The following is a 23,037-nucleotide window of genomic DNA, read 5'->3' as shown; positions in this document are numbered from 1 at the left end:
TTTATTTGCATGGAGGCTGTATAATCGCAAATCCGTGAAACGTCAATGGAATATTACATAGCAGCAAACATTGTAATAGAGATAATAATTGCAACGTCGGAAAAAATTAAAACCTTTAAGCAACCTAAGTTAACGAGTAGAAAAATCCCCGTCTGTTCTTTACCATCTATTGGGTCATGTTTTACAGAGTAAATACCTACTGAATTGAAGAAAGCAATTTAGACTGGAGTAGACTTGACTATAGAAGTTCCGTTTTAAGCGCTAGCAGTAAAAATAGTCACAAACTCTTCTTAGAAGAAAAATAAAAGATTCAATAAGTACTATAATATTTATTTAGGTAATTAGTAGATACTATTACAAAATGTGCATAACAAGGTAAATATATTAAGTAATATCTTATTTAGTTTTATCATATTGTTATTTAATACAATTAATATTGACTTGGAATCTAAAAATTGCATAGTAAATCGTAATATCGTCTTATAAAGTCACGCCATTGTTTTCTTAACAAACCGGTGGTTTTTGAATGCCATGACAAAACATGTTACTTAGTCATATGCTTAGCTATTCGTATCGCTTGTTCTAGATAAGTATTCGAATTTAATTTTCATCAAACACTAAGCAAATTTTATGATAATATTTCAATGCTGTATCGCTTCTAAGGTGACCGTTACAAAAAGGAAATGTTTTATGCTATGCTGTCATCTGACTCGCTTCTTGCCTCACGTCGTTTCATGTAGATTTGTATTGGGTGTATAAAGAATATTAATACTCCAGCAATCATAATCCAACCACCAGCTAAGTAAAAAGACAGTTCCCATGATAAAGTCAAGTCGTAGATTAAACCTGAAATGAAAAATATTGAATGTTTACTATCGGTCAAAGCTTGGAAGCAAACATGGGAATAATTTGTAGGTACCTAAAGAAACAAGAGATAGGTCTAATAATCCTTAAATCACAATTTGAAAATAGAATTAAGCAAATGAAAGTCTTTAATAAGTGATGTTAACTGCACATTATTATAAGTGATGTTAACTGCGCATTAAAGCATTTCTAACTAACACGGGATTAATATTTTACATACCTGACAATGGTGGCCCAATCAAGTGTCCTATTCCTTGAGCCAAAAGTACCAAACCATAAGCCGCGGTAAAGTCATCCAGAGACACAAGTTTCACTAGTAAACTTGGAGTAAAAGTGAATGACGCGGCAAAAAGTAGCCCAAATGCAGCAGAAATCGATGCCAGAATCCAGTAATTTGACGCTGCCGGTGGAATAGCAGCTACGGATGCCCCACATAGTATCAGACATACTGAATATAGTGTTCCTATTGAGACCTTCGGGAAATCTCCTATCCAACCTAAGGTTACCTGAAATTTAAATACATAAGACTATTATACGATTAGAAGACAAATTATTAATGCATTTCATACAAGGTTAATTCTTGTTAGGTACTAAAAATAAACAAGACTACTAACCATTCCAATCGTATTAGTGATGCCGATCAAACTTAGCATCACAGCACCGTCGTCTTCCGTATATCCCTGATGGACCATGTGCTCAGCCAAGTAGAAGTATGGCACAATAAACCAGATGAATATAATGATAGTGCCCAAACAGAGGAGATCGAATGTGGCTTTCTTGAGTAGAGAGACGTTAAACATGTCGCCAAGGCAATCGACGAAGTCATCGTACCATTTCTGTAAGAAGAATAAGTGTCGTTATAGGGATATGAAAGGTATGCATAAACTAAAAAGAATAACGTTCTGGAATCGTTCAGCATTATTAACCAGTAGAATGATCTTGTTTGATCAACATTCATAATTAATTTTGAATATAAAAAGCATACCTCTTCCTCTTCATCGAAAGTGATCATTGAATTTTTGAATATATCCGGACAGGAAGAGGCTTTAAGCTTGTACTTCTTTATGTTTAACATTGCATTTCTATGGCTTATGGAGTTTAGTGGCATCTTCAAATCTCTCAAATAATGATGATTGACGGAAAGTTGTTTTTTCAACCAATCCCTTTTATTTTCCTTACTGTCCTGCTTAATAAGAGGGACATCTTTAGATTCCGACATTGATTTTCTAAGTCTTCTTGGTTTAAAGGTTGGAGCTGGCAAAGGCTCATTACTTATGTCTCTGTGTCCACAATAGTCAGATTGTGTTCTAGTAATGGATATTTTCGGACAATCTGCATTAATGTTTCGCAGCTCATCGTTGACTATTGGCAGTTGTAGTGTTTTCATTTTCTCAGTTGCTTTCATTTCTTCTGGACTGCAAGGAATGTTTACGATGACCTGAAAAAATAAAATATTATGTTTAATAAGTAATCCTGTAAAATTAATAATTTTGTTGTTATTTGATAAACTTTGCTTTAGCTTATTAACTGTAAATTACTCGTAAGATAAAATAACGTTTGTTTTATCATACCTGATTATTGGAAACCAAAGGCACGTAAATATCAATCAATGATCTTGATCTTTGCTTCTTATAATTTTTGCTCATCAGCAACAAGTTTTCGTGACGGCGTATACTAGCTACTTCATCTCTTATTACTTTTTCTGGTGACAACCCCTTTAATATCAAACGTTTCATACTTTTACCACGTGTAGGAGAATCATAATCGAATACGTATGGATTTTCTAATGAAACTATACTTGAACTTCTTGATTTAACATTTGATTTATCATTAAGATCTCTTTGTCTCTTTTGTTCAAGAATCCACCATTCCGGATCCCTCATTACGCATCCACATACACAAATATTCAGTAAGGTGCCAGCTAAGAGTAGAATGGTACCCCTCCATCCATACTCGTCTATAAAATATTGTGTCATTGGTGCATAAACAAACGTACCTACTCCTGTGCCACATGCGCCTAATCCAACTGCTAGATTTCTCTTCTTCTCAAACCAGTAAGCTATAGAGACCACTGCAGTAACATACACAAGTCCAAGTCCTAAACCTGCTATTACTCCGAACGTAATCATCATCGTCTCTAAAGTATTCGACACAGAGGCCAATACAAAGCCAAGGGTTGATATCAAGCCACCCAAAATCGTCATACTACGACATCCATATCTGTCTACCAAAGCACTCATAACGGGACCAGACAGAAGTGGCACAGCAATGAATAAGCTACCAATCCAAGCTGTTGTTGATTTACTGGCTTTGAATTCATCCAAAAATTCTATGTAAAGTAATCCAAATGAAAAACTTATGCCATCAGCTATCATGGATAGTATAAAAGATGACAAGACCACCACCCAACCCCAACCGCCATCTGGAATAGTTACTTTTTTAGTTTCAGGTTTGGCTAGTAATGTTTCAGATTCAACATTTTTTACATTTATTTTCTCTGAAGACTTATTTATAATTGGCATAAATCTTAAAGCATGTTTAATACCATCGAAATCATCTTCCTCTTCAGCCTTTTTATATTCACCGACTACGATATTATCATTACTAGGTACTTCTATTTCGGGACTAGAAAACGTAGTACCAACACTTGTCGTATCGTCTTCACCTTTTACGATACCAGAAGTGGTGTCTGACAGAAGAGATTCAAGAACTGTGGGGGCTGCATCTGGCTTCTTTCTTTCCTCACACGCTCTATTTCTTAATATTCTAGGAGATTCTGGCTCCATTATAATATTAATTAAATTAATACTGGCAGTGTTAGTTCGAGGTAGTTCTTAACTTCTTAATCTTGGGTCGCGGGCCGAATATCGACTGGATTCTCTCGCCACGCTGTTGAGTTTGAGCGTGATCGGTTTGTTCTGGTCTCCTACCATCAAGAATTTTATTATCAGACTCGACTCAGTTTTGACGTGACCCATACGACGTACGTTATTATTGTGACGCTCTGCTGCGTCACAGAACTGAATATTCACTATGATGCATCAGCACCTGGAATGAGAATGAAATGATTAATATTCTATCATAATACTTTATGTTGGGAGAAATCCAGGCTATCATACACAAAACGAACTTCAAGAAATTAAGTACGTTCTACCTTGTATAGCACATAAAGGCCAAGATATAAATTGCTGTTACATACTGTATAGAAATAGCTAATGCTATTTCCCCTGCCAACATGAAATACTTATAGTTCAAGGTTGCAGATAGGGGGACGAACATTGAGGCGACCTAGTGGCGAGACATCACGGCGGCAATTCGGGCGATAAACTTAATTTGTTTTAGTTTATATATACAACTTACAAGGTGTAACAAAACTGAGTGATAATACTTTAGGGTGTGAATGTTACCTTTATGTAGAGTTCACTGTGAAAGTAGCAGCGCTGAAAGATCATTTTTAGTGATTTGTATGGCAAGCGCCCGAATATCACGAATTTTCTTTAGTCTTTCAGCGCTGCTACTTTCACAGCGAAATCGATATGGGGTACTCATAAGCACCCTAAGGTTACTTAGTTTGTTATACCCTGCAGATTGTAGAGAATAGTAAGTAAAGAACTAAAATAGTGATAACAGGTAAGTAGGTAATAGTTGGACAATAACTTGTACTTCTACCAGTAATTGTAATGGGCGTAAAAATATCTGTACTTGTACAGAACAATGCAATTACATAGTTCACCGATATGAGTTATGTGGTGATAATTAAAAAATAACTATGAAGGACCTTGCAAACAATAGATAGATAACTGACAAAGTATAAACTATGCTATTGGTTATAACTTACAAGTAACTATCATAATAATTAATCATACCGACATCAATACTTCCATATCCATACCTACTTCCATACTTATATTATAAATGCGATAGTGTGTCTGTCCGTCTGTCTGTCTGTATGTCTGTTACATGATACATCTTCACGCTCAAACCGCTGAACCGATTTTGCTGAAATTTGGCATGTAAATAGGTACTTTGTGTCCCGGGAAAGGCGAAAGGATACTTTTCATCTCTGAAAAATGTGCGGTTCTCGCGCGATAAACTAATTTTGGCGCAATGGAGTTGCGGGTGTCATCTAGATACTAGTACCAACTATTATCTAGTACCTGGATGACCGAGCTTTGCTCGGTATAGCAAACACTCATTGACTTCGTGTTACTTAATAACGCCATCTGCTGGTCGTTAAAACAATTAGTTGCCAACAAAATAGTATTATTATTTGCCAATAAGTCAGGAAGAGTCATATTTTTCAGTTTATCGATTATCGATAAAACACGAATAAAAAGACATTTTCTAAATATTCCTAGCTAGATCGATTTATCGTCTCCGAAACCTATACTAAATTATATACTAAATTTCATGAAAATCGTTGGAGCCGATTCCGAGATTCCAATTATATATATATATATATATATATATATATATATATATATATATATATATATATATATATATATATATATATATATATATATATATATATATATATATATATATATCTCGACCGGAGAAATACCACGTTCTCACTGAAAACCGGCGTGAAACAGCGCTTGCGCTGTGTTTCGCCGAGTGAGTGAGTTTACCGGAGGCCCAATTCCCTTCCCTACCCTCACCTATTCCCTTCCCTTCCCATCCCTACCCTATTCCCTCTTAAAGGGCCGGCAACGCACCTGCATGCTGCGAGTGTCCATGGGCGACGGAAGTTGCTTTCCATCAGGTGACCCGTTTGCTCGTTTGCCCCCTTATTTCATTTGAAAAAACCCCACAAGTTTGTCAATTCGATAATTATCATTGAAGACTCACTGCAAACATCATATTAGTAGCTCTTATAGTAAGTTGTATTGGTGAAAGCTAGTTACTATAAAGTATCAAATTTAATTTAAATATGATAGCTTATAGTGGGGGCGGTTTAGTTCTAGACTGAGAAAAGTTCTTTTGTTGTTATTAAACGAGCAGGTCACCTGATGGTAAGCGAACCTGTAAACCCAGAGAAGTTGGCAGTTTGGCACAATTATCTATGCTCTCAATTATTCAGTGAAGGGATAAAGATTCAGTAATAAGTACATTAAAATATTTATAATTTATCAATTTACAAAAATAATGGGTCGAGTCCATACTCGTCCCACCAGTCTCGTTCTGCTGGGACGAGAGAATAATCTTAAATTTTTTTTTTTTTATTGCTCAATCGTTCCACGTGGGACGAGTATGTTTCAATTTAAGAAGATTGAAAATAAACCTTTCTTCTTAGTGGGACGAGTTCATGTGGGACGAATAGCCAAACGCCCCAAATCCCAATTAAGTATTAAACCATTGAGATGTAGGTAAGTAGGTATATTAAACTGTTTTTTTTTTCCAATTAATACGGGTTGCGTTGTTGCTTTATAATTTACATTTTACATACAGCTTGTATCATCGAGGAAATTGATTCCTAGGCAGTTGACAGACCAACGTCATTTGGTAGCATCATGTCAATTTAATGTTAATAAAATTGGGATCTGTCCGTTGGGTTTGACGTAACGTGACCAAACTAAGTAGGTCCCCATTTGCCTAGTAGATAGTACCTACATAAAAGCAATGGGTTATCACTTATCATTTTAATTTCTTAAAATCATTATGCACCTGAGCAATGCTTAGTATTCAAGCTAAGTAAGTATATTATGTACTTACTTACTTGTAACAACTAAATAAAATAATAATACTAATTACTTAGGTAAGTACTTACTAATTACTATAATAAGCAATTTGTACAATATTGTGCGTAAATCAATTTCAGAAGTTACCTACTAAAACGCCTAAAATTTTTTTTAAGCAAAGTTTAATTACAAGTACGGTACATAAAAAGTCGGGGATAAAATAATTTTTAAATTCTTCTGTACACTTAGTCCAATTAGTCCATAATAAACTTAATATAAGAAGAAAATAATCGGCGAGCTCGTTTAAATGTTATTCATTAAAAAAATAAACTTACTAAAGTTGTTATTTATATACATTTTCCTCGAAAATCCTTGTCCAAAACCATTACATTTTGTAGTAAAATTAAGTACAATATAAGTAAAACTCACTTACCAGTTACAAATCGTAGTAAAAATTACGAAAACAGGCCTGTGTAGAACGACACTACTATATCGCGATACAGCCTACGATATTCTAAAGGATTGGCTGCGAGTTGCGATCGATAGTGTAGGGAGTAAAACAAGAGAGACCCACCACACCCCCCGCTATTTACCTCAAAACGACGATTTCAACGCAACACGAAGAGAATAAGGGGCCAACATACACTGGACACGATGACGTACGTAAGAGTAAGAATATAATAAAATAGAAGGTAAACAAATATTATATTGATTTTTCGTCTACTTTGCGTGAAAGATATTTATAGAATGTTTTAGTTTGCAAATATAGTGGCTTAGTGCGATTATACCTACCAAATTATACCTAAATATTCAACTTTTTATCCAATGTTGTTTATTTATCCATACCTACCCACTTATTTTAATAAGATACGGTCTATTTAAAACGTCTTAAAATATCTCAATGATTTTGAGGTAATTTAGATATTGCTTTAGTAAAGCAATACCTTAAAGCAGCTTTACACTTTATACAGGCGTACTTTTTAGGGTTCCGTAGCCAAATGTCAAAAAACGGAACCCTTATAGATTCCTCATATTGTCTGTCTTGAGTGTCTGTCTGTCTGTCTGTCCGTCAGTATGTCACAGCGAAGTGACGCGCAGTGACGTGTCGTGACGAGACGTGACATGACGTGACGTGACGTGAAATGACGTGACGTAACGTGACTTCCAGTCAAATACAGCCGGGTTTCAGCCGGTTGAATCTGGTCACTTTTGTTAAATGAAATTTAACTTTTTATCATGCAGAAATAAACGGAATATAAAAACTCGCTAAATATAGATTTTTCTTAAGGACTTAAGTTAATCTAACAAATTCTTGAAACAAAACAAATTACTATCAAACAGACTTTAAGGCTGGTTTTATCGTTAAGCTGTAAGTGTAATGCCGCGGCCGCATATGCGCGGTAGTGCTTCGCGCTATAAACGATACTATTAGCACACTATTGGACGATTTGCGTGTATCGTCCTATATTATCGTCTCATACCTACCACGAAGCTTCGTACGATAGACGCAGGTGCGGCCGGGCCGTTACAAACGAATGGACGAACGGCGCTGCTCAAGCGCGCGACTCTAAAAACGCTAACGGCCCGGCCCCACCTGCGTCTATCGTCCGAAGCTTCGTGCTATGAAACGATACTATTGGACGATACACGCAGACGGTTTTAGCGCGCAGACGCTACATACGCATATGCGGCCGCGGCATAATACTACCCCCCCATATCTTCCGAAACGCTTAACGATAAAACCAGCCTGAGTGTCTATGCAGAGGTACCTTGCTTTCCATGCGATGCCTGTGTTCTTTAAAATTATTAATGATGATGAGAAGAATAATAATAATTATTAAATAAAAATAATATTGCCTATTAAAGTCTGGCTAGCGAAAGATGAGACTGGAAAAAGGCGGCAAATTAAAAAAATCGACGTTTAACAACCATGTCTATAGCCGGAATTATAGTTTTGATCTACCAATGAGTTTCTAAAATACTAGAGTAGCAATGTCTTACAAAAGATTCTCAGAAATGCGTAACCAATTTTTTGTTCAAAAGACAATGTCAAGTCATATATTCGTTATGTCATTATGTATGTGAGATATGCCTGCAGGCATCTTCGAAGTGGCAACGCGTTGCTACCGTAAACTTCCAATCTAGTTACGTTAGTAACATAGAATATCATTGTGATCTACGAACTACGAATAATAAGGTTTCTTAGTTTTTATTATTCGTAGTTCGTAGATTCAAAATATAATTCCGGCTATAAACAGGGTTGTTATACATCGATTTTTTGAATTTGTCGCCTTTTTCCAGTCTCATCTTTCGCTAGCCAGACTCTAATTGTTTGAAATACTTTTTACTATATTCTTGTGGCTTTTCAGAAATTATGTCCTGGCCTGACTATTAGTTTGTAAGTTAAAAAATTATAACTAATATTGCCAGCATAAAATATTTTGGATGTTTGTTTATTTGATGTTTAATAATTTATTTTTTATCAAAATTTTGCAATTTAATAACAATTATAATTCGTCGCATGAATAAACAAAAATGTATTTTTTGTCTCTTTTTATTCGATTTACAAAGATTAAGTTGGAAATTGGAATCATTTGTCAGCTGTCAATAATGTCATTTGAAACTTGAAAGGTGGAAAATTAAATTTGACGTTGGCAACATTTTGACGTCCTTTTTCGTGTGAAGTTGTTAGAGACACGTGCGTTTCGTACGCAAAAATCTCAAAAATAAGCTAAAATGAGTGAAGGAACGGCAACAATTCGTACCCGTAAATTCATGACCAACAGGTAAAATAGTTATTTCGCTAGAGAAAGTCATAAAAGCAGTTGTGAGGTGGAGATAACGCGTTGTACGGTCATGACAGGTTATGTGACAACGTTTGTGGTGTTTCAGGTTGTTGGCCAGGAAGCAAATGGTCTGCGATGTCCTCCATCCGGGCAAGCCCACCGTCAGCAAGACGGAGATCAGGGAAAAGCTCGCCAAAATGTACAAGGTGACACCTGATGTAGTCTTCGTGTTCGGTTTCAAAACCAACTTCGGAGGCGGCAAATCCACAGGCTTCGCTCTCATCTACGACACCCTAGACCTGGCCAAGAAATTCGAGCCCAAGCACAGGTTAGCTCGCCACGGTCTATATGAAAAGAAGAGGCCGACCCGCAAACAGCGCAAGGAACGCAAGAACAGGATGAAGAAGGTACGTGGTACCAAGAAATCGAAGGTCGGTGCCGCCGCCAAGAAGTGATGTGACGGTTAATTGTAAGTAAATAAAAACTATAAAATCCATTTGTGTTCAAGTTTATTTATGTCCTGATATCTTTACTAACATAACCTCTTAAATGTCAAAAGGATAATTTTCACTAGATTGCCTCTATAAAATCATTATAAATCCGTAGTAATACAGACACAAGAGTCACATTATTGTTGGGAATGAGATAAAGTTACAATACAATCAATAAACATTAATTTAAGCTACCCCGATATCTATATTTGTTTGTAGCATTGATCTTGTGTTACAAGTAAGTAATCTAGAATATAAAAAAATATAAGCTGCAACCATGGACATAAATAAAAAAAAGTTACATCCATGGCTGCAACATTATACTTATACTTTTTGTCTTATTTATGTATTTACTGGCTAATCTGAAATCTTATTTTATAACAGTTTTGGACATCATAAAATATATATTTTTTTTATTTGACACACATTACACACGAGCTGTTGCCCGCGGCTTCACTCGCGTAAAGAAGTATTATTATATACAAACTTTCGTTCCCTATTTTCACCCTTTGGGGGTAGAATTGATCAAAATCCTTTCTTAGCGGATGCCTACGTCATAACAGCTACCTGCATGCCAAATTTCAGCCCGATCCGTCCAGTGGTTTGGGCTGTGCGTTGATAGATCACCATGTCAGTCAGTCACATATTTAGATTAAAGGATTAATTAATTTATTTTATTTAAGATCAAACAGGCTTAATGTAAAACACAATAGGAATGAACAATGTAACAATTAATTAATTTATATAGATATAGAAATTATTGACCAGTACTATAATACAACTTGAAAGTATCTGGACAGTACCGTTTGGTAAGTCTTTCATACGGTGAACCTATGTACACATCAAACTTCCTAGTAATGTGACTCCAGAGATGGTAAGTGTAGGCATTCTGTACGTTTAGATCTCCTTTCTGGAAATAACTGCGAGCATTCTTCCATTCTACTGGGTAGAAGAATTGCGGCCCGTACACTTCAAACCCTGTAAGTACAAGTAGAGATTTTTATCAAAACCAAAAGAAAGTCACACTCAGAGATATTCTTAATTTTAATTTAACAAAGAATTTTACAGAAAATTTGTCTATGTAAAAAAAAAATTATGTAATAATTAAATCTCTGTAATTATCACCATTAACCCGTTGATCGTGGAAAAGCGAGGCACAATAGAATTTCTATTGTGTCTCGGTCCCCGGTGACCGTATGGGGCTTGATGAATTAATAACCAAAAGAGATTTTAGGAGATTTTAAGATATTTGTATTTATTTATGTACTTCTAGCCAATTTTTGATGTGGGTGGCAGAAAAGGTCTTAATAACCAAGGCTATCATGAGCTAAAAGAAAAAAATCTATATTATGCATAGTTTCTGAAGTTTCTACATTACTAAGATAGCTATGTACCATCGAGGAAGTTGATTCCTATGCAATTGACAGACCAACAGTATTTGGTCGAATATGTCAATTCAATGTTAATTGTGATCTGTCAGCTGGGTTTGACGTAACGCAACCAAACTACTTAGATCCCCGATTTGCATAGGAACCAACTTCTCTGATAGTACAATTTAGACTTTGCATCACTATCCTGTAAAGTTGTTGTTTTTCACATCCGACATTTTTAAAAGTCATGAGCGTTCTGTAACCATCTTTCTCAACATGAACTAGTAAGTGTAATCAGTAATCACCTTCACAAGTGGCCGCAGACATGTAGCTGGGGTGTGGGGTGGAGCAGCGCTTCTTCAGCACCCTGGTGACCACTCCTGAGCCACTGTTCCGCCAGTCAGACTCCGTGAAGCTGGTGCTTAGCTCTCTGAAAATAAATATCATTAAAATGAGTTCTTACAAATAAGTTTTATAGGCAAGTAAATGTTTGGATAAAAACTCCTATTATTATCTTAAATAGATAAGTAACGTTTTTACATATATTTTTAAATAAATTTTCTAAAACAACTAGCTTTAGGTAGTTTCTGTTAGGGTCCCCGAAGACTTACAATTTAAAGTTGGCCGACTATCGTACAAACCACAGAAATAGATCAAGATAGAAGCGCCATGTCGCTCCAATTTGTATGAACACGAGCGTGTCCCTTTTTTTATACCTATAACTGTGACGTCACAAGAGCGCTTTAGTGATGAGAATACCCGTACGCGCGGAATCGATTCGAAATTAGCTCTTGTGACGTCACAGTAAACATGAAAAAAGTGACACGCTCGTGTTCATACAAATTGGAGCGACATGGCGCTTCTATCTTGATCTATTTCTGTGGTTTGTACGATAGTCGGCCAACTTCAAATTGTAAGTCTGCGGGGACCCTTATTGTCTAGTCCTAGTAGTGACTAATATTGATAAGATGTGATAACCAACCTTATTGCCTCTTCAGCAAAATCTCTGCCAACACTGTCTCGTGAGAAAGCCAGGATGCCCGCCGCTATTTCTGTATCAGATTCTCTTGCCACCCAGTTCCTAGCCAGGGAACTTATAGGCTTTGCGACTACAAAGTCTAAATCCATATAAACGCCACCCTGTTTATACAAAGTCACAAATCGAAGTATCTGGGAAGTATGCTCTACTTTCCATTGCGACCTGTTGAGGGAACCGCTGTGCACGAGTTGCTCTACTGGAGTGTTCTTCGTGTAATCCAAAATTCGAATTCTGGCAAATTGTACGTTCGGATACTTTTTCAGCATTTTGAAACTACGTTTGTTGAAATTGCCAGCTGTGACTGGTCCACTGAAAAGCACGTATATTTTCCAATCTGAATGCTGACGAGCTGCGGATTCTATGGCGCACATTTCGTAAGAATCTAAGTAGCCTCTGCATGACGTCTCGTGGAAGAAGATAGGATTGTGTGAAATTGGAAGATCTTCTATTGGAGTGAGAGCGTCAGCCTCATATTCGTAATGGCAGGACACGTCATTCATTGAATCTTCGTTCTCTGATGATAACTCGTTATCGATGATAATAAATAAAATAAGTAGGATCACTGAAGTTATAATAAATGATTTATCTTTCGCTCGAGATTTTAATAGGTTGATTATATTTGAAGTAACATCTGATGCCATATTAGCGCACAAAAATAATTATTCTGAATGAAAAATAAGCTTCAGATTATTTTGAATATTATTATTAGCTGATAAGAAAGTCAATAATTGATTGGCTGGATATAGGTTGTAAACGCACAAAATGCTAAACGCGACTGCTCGTCTCCTGTATAAGTGGTACAAGATTATGTAAGTAGGCGATTGTTATATTTCAGGTGTAGCGCCATACAGAGAATTTAATACCTATAGCTGCCTAAGATAGCCAAAATGTAGAGGTTCCTGGGGGATAAACAATCTCCATGCAAACAAAGTTGCGGGCCGATAAAGCAGTAAGTAAGTACATATTTTTTGTGTATAACTTGTAGTCTGTGCCTTGGGCCAAAGGAAATTGGTACAAAGGCTGACTTTGGCGCATGCGTGCTGAATAAATCGAGGGAGCAATAAGTAGACCTGTTGCTAAACACTCAGAGCTCGATATAGCCACTAGCCCCAGAGATAACTCCATGTGCGGTATGCCCGATGCCGTATGGGCAATACTATATTTTTATGTTTGCAACTTTGCAAATTTGCAAATTTTTATACGTGGGAGAGCCATGCTTCGGCACGAATGGGCCGGCTCAACCGGATAAATACCACGTTCTCACAGAAAACCGGCGTGAAACAGCGCTTGCGCTGTGTTTCGCCGAGTGAGTGAGTTTACCGGAGGCCCAATCCCTACCCTATTCCCTTTCCTACCCTCCCCTACTCCCTTCCCTTCCCTCCCCTATTACCCTATTCCCTCTTAAAAGGCCGGCAACGCACATGCAGCTCTTCTGATGCTGCGAGTGTCCATGAGCGACGGAAGTTGCTTTCCATCAGGTGACCTGTTTGCTCGTCTGCCCCCTTATTTCATAAAAAAAAAAGGAAAATGCGGTAGATAAAAGTTACTTGACGCTATCTATATCTAATAGTTAGACTTTACGTTACGTTTACTTTACGTGTACGTTATACTTGACCATAATATTTTGTTTGTTTTACTGCCGCAGAGACATTTAATTATGCTTAACCTTCAGGCTTCAATTTAATGAAGAGTTTGACAGATAAAATATGAGGCTTATGTCAATTTTTTTTCAATTAATTACATCTGGGGTAATAAGTACTTACTAGTGGTTCCGAATTTGTATTTATCACTAGTTTTCCGGAGAAAAAAACGCCATCTATTGGTTGTTTTTGGAACCTGCGTAACCAAGTGGCCGTTGGTCGATAAAGGAGTTAAAAGGGTAGTTATTACAATGGTTTTTATATTTCTTCTAAGTACGGCAAACGTTATCCCAGTACTTTTAACATTTAGGGTGGGTTGCACCAACTTACTTTAACTATAACTACAATTCAAAATGTCAAATCTTTGGTTATAGAGCTCGACAAGGCTTTAAATCCGCTATCCCCAACCCGCGCGGCGGCCCGCCGGGACTTTATTTGTGGCCCGCGTAATGTTAAACAATTTTGAAATTCACGTCCACCGGCAAAATAACGTAAGTTCTACACGTGATAGTCGTTAAATTTTTTCCACTTTTAAATCGTTAATTTTGAAGAATGTTATTTAAAAAAAAATTGTTGCGACTTGCGGCCCGCGACACCAAGACCAAAACACGTTTGTGGTCCGCATGAAATAAAGGTTGGGGACCACTGCTTTAAATGAACATGGCGAAAAAAGAAAGTAACGCTATCTTTAACCACGCCTCTGGTGCAACCCCACCCTAAGACGTCTTTACTTTCTTCTAAGTACACGTTATCCCAGTACTTTTAACATTTAAGCCCATAATCACAGCTATCAACAATTTTAACTGTTTACTTACATGTCAGTTATGTTATCCTAGTACTTTTATCTTAGTCTTATTGAAAGTAGTTGTTATCAATTATCGTATTAAAGTTTTCTAGTTCAAAACGAATCTTAACTTATAAGTTTTGGTGATTACAATAAATTGAAAATAATTTAATATACATATATTGATATTAGGTACTTACTTGTAAAATAAAACACCAACTTGGATAACACAATTTATTCTTTATCAATTAAATAAATTATAATTTACAACTAAATGACATCACCGGTAAAATCTTATCGACAATGTATTATTAAAATAAATATATCTTTCTTTTATAAGTTTCTTATGTAAACTTTGTTTCAATTCATTTTTATTTAAATGTAAACAAAACAATAGGCCGACAAAATAAAATATTATGTGTCTTAATTCTTTATTGCGCGGTTTTTGAATTGGTAGCATTATAGCCGTCCATACAGTTTTGTTTACATAAATGAAAATGATTAAAACTGGATATACAATATACATGCCAATCAAATTCATATGACATATTTTACATTAAAATAGTGCATGACTAAGTGCGCTGCGAGCTATTGAATCAAGGCAGCAATACAATAATTTTTTATGAGAAATATTTTTAGTACTTACTGACGTAGTAGGCAAGAAAATAAACAGTATTTCTTTTTACTAAAATATTTACTTAACTGATAACTTTATATCTTAGGTTTAAGTATCCCACAAATAAATTTTCCGATGTATCAGGAAAAGGCTTTCATTGTATTTAATAAGTTGTCTGATATACCTACAAATATTTTAATAGTAAGAAAATAATGTTACAATATCAACGTGCGCTGCCCTAACATCGTATTTTTCTATGTATATTCATATTTCTTAAAAAAACTAAATATATTTTGCAACAAAAGTGCTATACTCATATATAAATATTTCAGTCAATCCAAGACCCGCATCTTCGTATTCCATACTCAAATTTTGCCCTCTAACAATTCTAATGCTATATACAAGGCATACTACGACTACTTATTTGTACAATATGGTTGAACTACGCTTATATTTGCACTAAAAGTAAACAAATTATAAGAAAAATGAATTTAAGAAAAATAAAATGGGCGCCATTACAATTATTTTTATAGATATTTAAAGTAACGTAGTCACTGGATTGTCGTAAAATTCAAAGCTAACCAAAAATACTTTCATTACACTTTTATTGCTAATCTTAACATTAAAAATTGTTGAACATTTAAAACTTAAGTCAAAATAATTTAATCAATCATATCTCATATAATAGGATTTTAGTCTAGGATAAAATATTATATTTTACATTTTGTGCTCTTTATATGACAGGTAGACGTACATAGTCACGCAACAAGTTTGAAGTAAGTAATCAAAATTGACATAAATTTCACCAATAAGCTATAAGGTCAATGTGTCGAAGTCCGTCTGGGAGGTAAGTCCGTCTAGCGGCAATAACTTCCATATTTGAACGACTAGTTTCATATGGCTCAGTGGGTAAAACAATATTGCAAAGTTAGTTTGATCTAAGAAACAGACATGTCGCTACATAATACCTGTTACGAAAAAAAAGATCTCAAAATTTTTTTCCGTTTTGTACTCGCAATCGGAGTGTAAGTCTCTGTCAAAAAAATTAAAAAAAGTGGATTTACGAAGGAGTTTTTGGAGTGTCTTGGATTACATAAGTAATTTAGTGATCCTTTTACTTATTACTGGTGTTCGATTCGTTAATATCGCTTTATTTTCGTTATTATCACCTGCAACATGTGTCTAACCTAAAATTGCAATAATTGGGAAGTCCGTCTAGTTTTCACAAGGAATGGCCGTCATATGCCGGTCTTGCCTCGAATCAGATATTGTCAACCTTTTCAAATATACATGTCTTTATCGTTAGCTAGAGATTGCCCAATGGTCGAAATTCGACATTACTTGCAACGACATTAGAACTACTACCTATATTTTGTAAAAAATATTGACTTCATCATAGTTTTTTTCAATTCTTGTCTCTGGGACTCAGCTGATCTCAGACTGGCCGTTTAAGCATTAGATAGTACTATTAGATAGTATCTAAAACTAAATAAAAAAAACAATAATCGATTTTCAATTTGTCAACTTATTGTCAGCAGACTTCAACCATAAATAAAAGAGTATAATTCGTATGTCCGATACATACGAATTATACTCTTTTATTTATGGTTGAAGTCTGCTTGAAGTATATCGTATGTATAAGCTGTCACTCAAAAATCTGTCATTTTTCCTAGTAGTAGTGTCGTAGTGTGTGTAACGTTTTATTTGTTAAAAATATATATGATAAAAGCATAATTTTAAAATAATATTAGCTCGATGCACTCCTTCACCATATAAACTATAACTGTGCGAAATTTCATGCACCTACGTTTCCCCATTTTTCGTAAAAAGGGTTACAAAGTTTTTCTCTCACGTATTAATATAAAGATTTGCATTTAAACTATGGTCTACTAAATCATAGCATTGCCCTAATTTTACTGCACGAAAAGAGCATACAAGAGGGGCTGATAAAAATTGCAAAAGTTATAAACTACTAAGTAAAAAAAGAAGGGTTTGGTTTTTTTTATATTCCAAAAACCAAAAATTATTTGAGATAATCAAAATTTTAAAAAAGATCCATAAAGAGCAGGAAATTTTCTTAAAAAATCCTACCTCCCGGACCAACAACCCTTATAATTTTAATTGAGCGGCGAAAATAATGGTAAAAACGCGTAACTTTCGCGTGCTTGGCCCCAATCTGCCACGTAAACTAAAAAGTTATTTTAACTAACTAAATAATAATATGAAGGAATAAAAAAAAATAGGTACTAAGTAGACATATCAATAACAAAAATCAAATCAAAATTAAGTAGGGAAGTATGTTGAAAAATGTCTCATCCCATAAATGATGATGAAGCAAAGTTGTTGATTTTACCGGCACTAATTAATATAATTTTGTTGTAATAAACATTTATATTTATACTTAGTGTTTAATTTTTCAAAAAATGCACTATAATTTTAATAAAAATGTTTGCAACCACTTAGACTTTCGATATGCCGGACTTGCCTTAAAATGCAAACCTTATTACCGACACCTTAAACACATATTTGAATGGCCGTTTTGCGGCTTTGCTAGAAACCGTTGCCATGCATTTTACTTCACAAGTTATGGCTATACTGCTGCTAGACGGACTTACCTCAAACTGTAAGGGAAGTCCGTCTACACGCCGAGTTTTTAAAAAATACCACGTAAGTAAAAAAATACGATTTATTCCATTCTAATACCAAAAACTAATACCACTGGTATTTGTTTCAACTCATATTTTTTTTCTATTCCGAACCGATACCACTTTTTAAATAATTTAATTTAATGTACGAACGAATACCAACAACTTGAATTTGGTACAGTCAGCGCAGTCAAACCTAATCAAAGTAAATTTGTTTTTCAATATTTTTATGTAATCGTAATATAATGCTTAAAACTTTCCAAATTCACTTCACTCCAATATTTTTACAAAGGTTAGCATAGGTAAGAGTAGTTTTAGTGAATCATCTTGCTATTTTTTTTACCTGCGAGAAAGGGTGAGTTTGCTCTATTGTTCCAAAATTCGAAACAACCAATCAGAGTCAAGTGTGACTGGAATGTTGTGCTTTGACTCGGAGAGAAATTTTATCTACATAAATTCCTCAGTACATTTCCGTGCGGTGGCGGTGGCGTATTGGTATCAGAGTGACAGTGATTTTTATTTATTAAGTGAGTATATTAATTTGTTCTTTTGTATAATTTACTTCTCTTTATTAAAATTAGTGTTATTTAAAATACCTATTATTTGATTTTTTTATCATAATCCAAGCAAATGTAAAAGTTACATACAATATATAATTTTTTTTAGATATGTCTGAGGAAGCTGATAATCAGCCCTCAACATCTTCGGGAAAAACAGGAAGCTTGACTTTCATAACAAGAAATGGTGGCTTGGTTTTAATGAGAGCTGGTTACCAGTACACAAAAAAAAGGGAAAATAAAAATGGATGGACCCATTGGAGATGTGTGAATGTTAAAGAGTGCAGTGGATCTTTACAGATAAAGGTATGTTACCAACTTCTTACATAGAGTTTAAATTGTGTATGGTGTACAGTTTTTCCAAAGAAACGGCTGCTTTTATAATTAATTTAGTCGGTGGTGTGGTACTTCACCAGAATTACAAGTATTAACGGCAACGGCCTTTGCCGCTTTTTCCCAGATTGCATGATAACAAATTCAACAAATTGTTCAAAAGACTAGGTAGTTCAAACTATTCCCTCCTTTACCTTTATACCTTCGGTAAGCGTTATATTATGAAAAAGACAGTTAGTGTTCCATCTTTCAATATGTATTTTTATCCGAAAACTATTTTGCTAAAGCTATTTTGTTGTCCTCACAGGATGGCAATATTTCCAATGAGAAAAATCATAGCTGCGAGCCCGATGAATTCAAAAATGTAATGGCAAAAAAGCTGGATGATTTAAGAGATAAAGTGATGAAGTCTGATTTCGCCCCAATACCAAACATATATAACAAATTCAAATCACAATTCTGCGCTACTGAATCAGATTTGGTGAGAAATATCCCATCGTTTGCAAACATCAAATCAAAATTGTATTATGCAAGAAACAACGCAGCTGGTGTAAAAAAAATTAAATGTAAATCAATTGATGAAGTAGAAGTTCCATTACAATTTAGAGATTTTTTGTTTTACGATTATAAAGATGAGTCTTCCAATACCCGAATAATAATCTTGGTCAGTCCAAATCAACTAGAGAAAATTCCGAGCATTAAATTTTTTGAAAGCGACGGAACATTCGATTGCACCCCTGAGCCTTTTGTGCAGTTATATACTATCCACGGAGATCTGGGAAGTGACGAAGATCACACTCGTATAGTTCCTCTTATTTATGTTTTACTTAACAAAAAAACAGAAGAAACATACAAAAAATTATTTGAAATTTTGAAACAAAACATTCCTGGGTGGGAACCCGTAAAATTTTTAACAGATTTTGAACTAGCCGCAATGAACGCCATTACAATTGTTTTTCCGTCAGTTGTGATTAAAGGATGCTACTTTCATTATTCCAAAAATGTATGGAAAAAAGCAAAACAGTTGGATCTGACAAAAGATGCTATCACCCAAAGACATGTAAGACTTTCAGCTTTACTGCCTTTACTTCCTCGTAAATTCATATCAGAAGGATGGTGCTACATAATGGAAGACTGTCCTGATACTGACGCCATTCAAACATTTAATGACTACATGGTGTCACAATGGCTAGAGAACGAGAGTTTTGTAGACATTTGGTGCGTTCATGGTGAACGCCATCGAACCACAAATGCCGTAGAATCTTGGCATAAGAAATTAAACTCGGCTGTGCCAAAGAATGCTAATTTATATCAGCTTCTGAACGTGCTGAAAGAGGACGCAGATTTACAAACAGTGGTTATTACTCAATATAAATCAAACGCACCCCCCGCAAAACGATGTGCACAGACAACTATTATGAAAAATTCGTGGATCACATACGTAACTGACCAACTCCTCAAAAACAAAATCTCCGTAGGTCACTGCTTAGAAAAATTAAGGGTTTAGCTACTAATTGTTGAAATATAAGAAATTATTTACACGTCATTTAGCTGATTATACTAATAGTTGATTTTCTGTGATATTTTATAATTCTTAGATTATAAGTGAATTATTCATATATGACGTTTTTGCAAAAAAAAAATTGCTGATTCATTGCTATATAGGTGAAGAATGACTGATTTGATTAAACAAAAAGTTGATTTTCTGTGATATTTTACAATTGTTAGATAAAAAGTGATTTATTTTTGTTAAAAATTTACCTGACATAGTTGTTATGAGATAGGTAGACGTGAATAATTACGTACCTGTCTAATAATAACTATGTCAGATAAATTTCAATATAAATTAAGAGTTAATTTTTTGAGATATTTTGTAATTTTTAGATTGTAAGTAAATTCTTCCTGTTTGATGTTTTTGCAAAAAAAATATTATACAGGTATAGAGAGGAACTAAAATTATATTAAAGTTGATTATTTAAGTGATATTTTATCATTGAACAAGACGTTTGCTAACAAAATTTGATTTTTTTGGAGTTATCTGTTTTTTTTTTCAATTAAAGGTCTTATATTTACATACAAAGCATTTTTACTGACTGTACCTTATATCTTTGAACTTGTTTTGGTATTAGTTTAAACAATGGTATCGGTTCGGAATAGAAAAAATATATGAGTTGAAACAAATACCAGTGGTATTAGTTTTTGGTATTAGAATGGAATAAATCAAAAATACGGCAACTAAGGTTATTTTTAGATCATTATAGGTCTAATTAATATATAGCCTACAATTTCCGATGACACAAGTTACTTTAAAAAGCGAATCTCAAGTCAATAAATTATGTTAAACTTTAATTTTAGAAAAGTATGCCGGACTTCGACACATTGACCTTACTTCAATGTTTTCACGATAGAGGCAGCACTGTAGCTCTACCATGAGTTTAAAGCTATAGTATTTCTCGATACTCGATACCGACTACGAACATTTTTAGTATGGTAAATTTTACAGCGCCTCTAGCGGTTACTTGCGGAACTAAAATAGTCATACTAAATACTTACGTAGTTGGTATTGAGTATCGATAAATACTATAGCTTTAAACTCATGGTAGAGCTACTGAACATACATTATTAACTGTACGTGCTAGTAGCGGCCTCTGCTCTAACCTTTGCGTTATATTGGAAATGGGCTACTATAAAGCTTTACGAACTTTGTTCATACGCAATTTATCATCATTCATCAAGGCTCACTTTAAACTTAACGCAAATATACGCTATAATAGGTATCCTCAATAATTTTATTTATTTTAAATCGTTAACTTTACAAACGCTTATTTAACATTGTATTTTACTGTACGTATTAATAAGTGTTTTTTTTCTGTGCTAACAGCATAATATTTCTAAATAAATTTGGCCAAATTGGTCTTCATCTACTAAGTAATCTTAAAGGCCGCGCTACACCGGAATGGCAGCGGCGAGGCGAGCACTTTCAGTGTCATACGATTTTAAACTTTATCTTCATTATTGTAAAACATAGTATCGCTTGAGAAGTCTACGGCCGCCCGTGGCTACTATGTTTAATACTAATGAAGATAAAGTTTAAAATCACATGACACTGAAAGTGCTCGCCTCGCCGCTGCCATTCCGGTGTGGCGCGGTGTCCGGTCCGGTGGCACAACTACCACACCTTAGTAACTAGAATATTTTGGAATAATAATCATTTGTAATTATATTACAATTACATCATTAAATAAAATTAAAATGTTACTAATTTAATTCAATACTGGGTTATAAGTCATAAGAAAGGACAAGGGGCATTTTCGTACCCGAGCTGTAGGCTGTAGCACATCCACACATAATATTATATCAACTGAAAGAGCTTGAAAAGCTGAATATTTTATTGTATGTCGTAAAATCTCTACCATGGGAGGTAAAAAAAGATAATTATAGCAATACTGGGGAATGGTGCAATAAGAAAATATGTTTTTTTTTAATGTTCAATAATGTATACTGGCTACGATATGATCATATGCCCCTCCTCTTTCCTCGGAATCTTTGAACACTTTTTAGTGATGTTTTCATAGTAACATTTCTTATATAACTCAGTCACATTTGGTTAAAATAACTAATTAAACAATATTACTGAATAGGTTTAAAATATAAAAACTACTTTACTACACTTTTATAAGATGAACAAGAGGTGGTTATGTCGAATACGCTTGTAATGAAATCATAACATTTAGACTCGATTTATCTACTTTGGCCGCAACACCGCGAGGTCACAAGCATATTTTATTTAAATAGCGGCTCGGTCGCGGCATGTAGCGGCAAAAACGCTCGTTCGCGCGGACGCATGAATAGAGCCTTAGGAACTAAAATTCACAAGTTTTTGCTTATTTAATAAACGCAACGTTATTTAGTATTTATAAAGCGGGGAATTTTTAAGTGGTTTTAAAAAAATACTTTTTTTTTATATAAAAATAGCTAAGATTTCTAATGGAAGCTTATTATGTGCAACAATAAAAAATCTACAAGCTACAGATATATTTTAACTAAAGGGTAATCACAATACAGGTTGTTCGGGTGAACACCGTTATTCTTAAAACCATCAAATGAGTCAAAATGAACAACTTTTTCTATTTGTTCATTTTGACGGGCTCATTTGATGGTTTTAAGGATAACGGTGTTCACTCGAACAACCTGTATAAAATTTAGCCGTGGGTTACGGCCGGGATAC

General features: G+C 34.8%; 3 protein-coding genes across 3 annotated transcripts; 1 reads left to right on the top strand and 2 right to left on the bottom strand.

The window, feature by feature from the left end:
• Positions 1-321: 321 nt before the first annotated feature.
• LOC121732209 (monocarboxylate transporter 9-like) lies at positions 322-7,098 on the bottom strand. Its single transcript, XM_042122016.1, has 6 exons — positions 6,982-7,098; positions 2,436-3,912; positions 1,850-2,302; positions 1,479-1,700; positions 1,085-1,370; positions 322-846 (listed from the first exon to the last, which is right to left on the bottom strand). The coding sequence occupies exons 2-6, from the start codon at positions 3,648-3,650 to the stop codon at positions 689-691; spliced, it is 2,334 nt and encodes a 777-aa protein (XP_041977950.1). The 5' UTR covers positions 3,651-3,912; positions 6,982-7,098; the 3' UTR covers positions 322-688.
• Positions 7,099-9,178: 2,080 nt separating this feature from the next.
• On the top strand, positions 9,179-9,830 carry LOC121732586 (40S ribosomal protein S24). The gene is made up of 2 exons (XM_042122520.1): positions 9,179-9,334; positions 9,441-9,830. The coding sequence occupies exons 1-2, from the start codon at positions 9,285-9,287 to the stop codon at positions 9,787-9,789; spliced, it is 399 nt and encodes a 132-aa protein (XP_041978454.1). The 5' UTR covers positions 9,179-9,284; the 3' UTR covers positions 9,790-9,830.
• Positions 9,831-10,532: 702 nt separating this feature from the next.
• Positions 10,533-13,025, bottom strand: LOC121732262 (lactosylceramide 4-alpha-galactosyltransferase-like). Its single transcript, XM_042122085.1, has 3 exons — positions 12,178-13,025; positions 11,501-11,625; positions 10,533-10,803 (listed from the first exon to the last, which is right to left on the bottom strand). The coding sequence occupies exons 1-3, from the start codon at positions 12,873-12,875 to the stop codon at positions 10,583-10,585; spliced, it is 1,044 nt and encodes a 347-aa protein (XP_041978019.1). The 5' UTR covers positions 12,876-13,025; the 3' UTR covers positions 10,533-10,582.
• Positions 13,026-23,037: the final 10,012 nt, after the last annotated feature.

This window comes from Aricia agestis, chromosome 12 (genome assembly GCF_905147365.1).
Source record: "Aricia agestis chromosome 12, ilAriAges1.1, whole genome shotgun sequence".
Lineage (NCBI taxonomy): Eukaryota > Metazoa > Arthropoda > Insecta > Lepidoptera > Lycaenidae > Aricia > Aricia agestis.
Note: the sequence above shows the minus strand (reverse complement) of the source record. Positions and strands in the feature narration are given on the sequence as shown.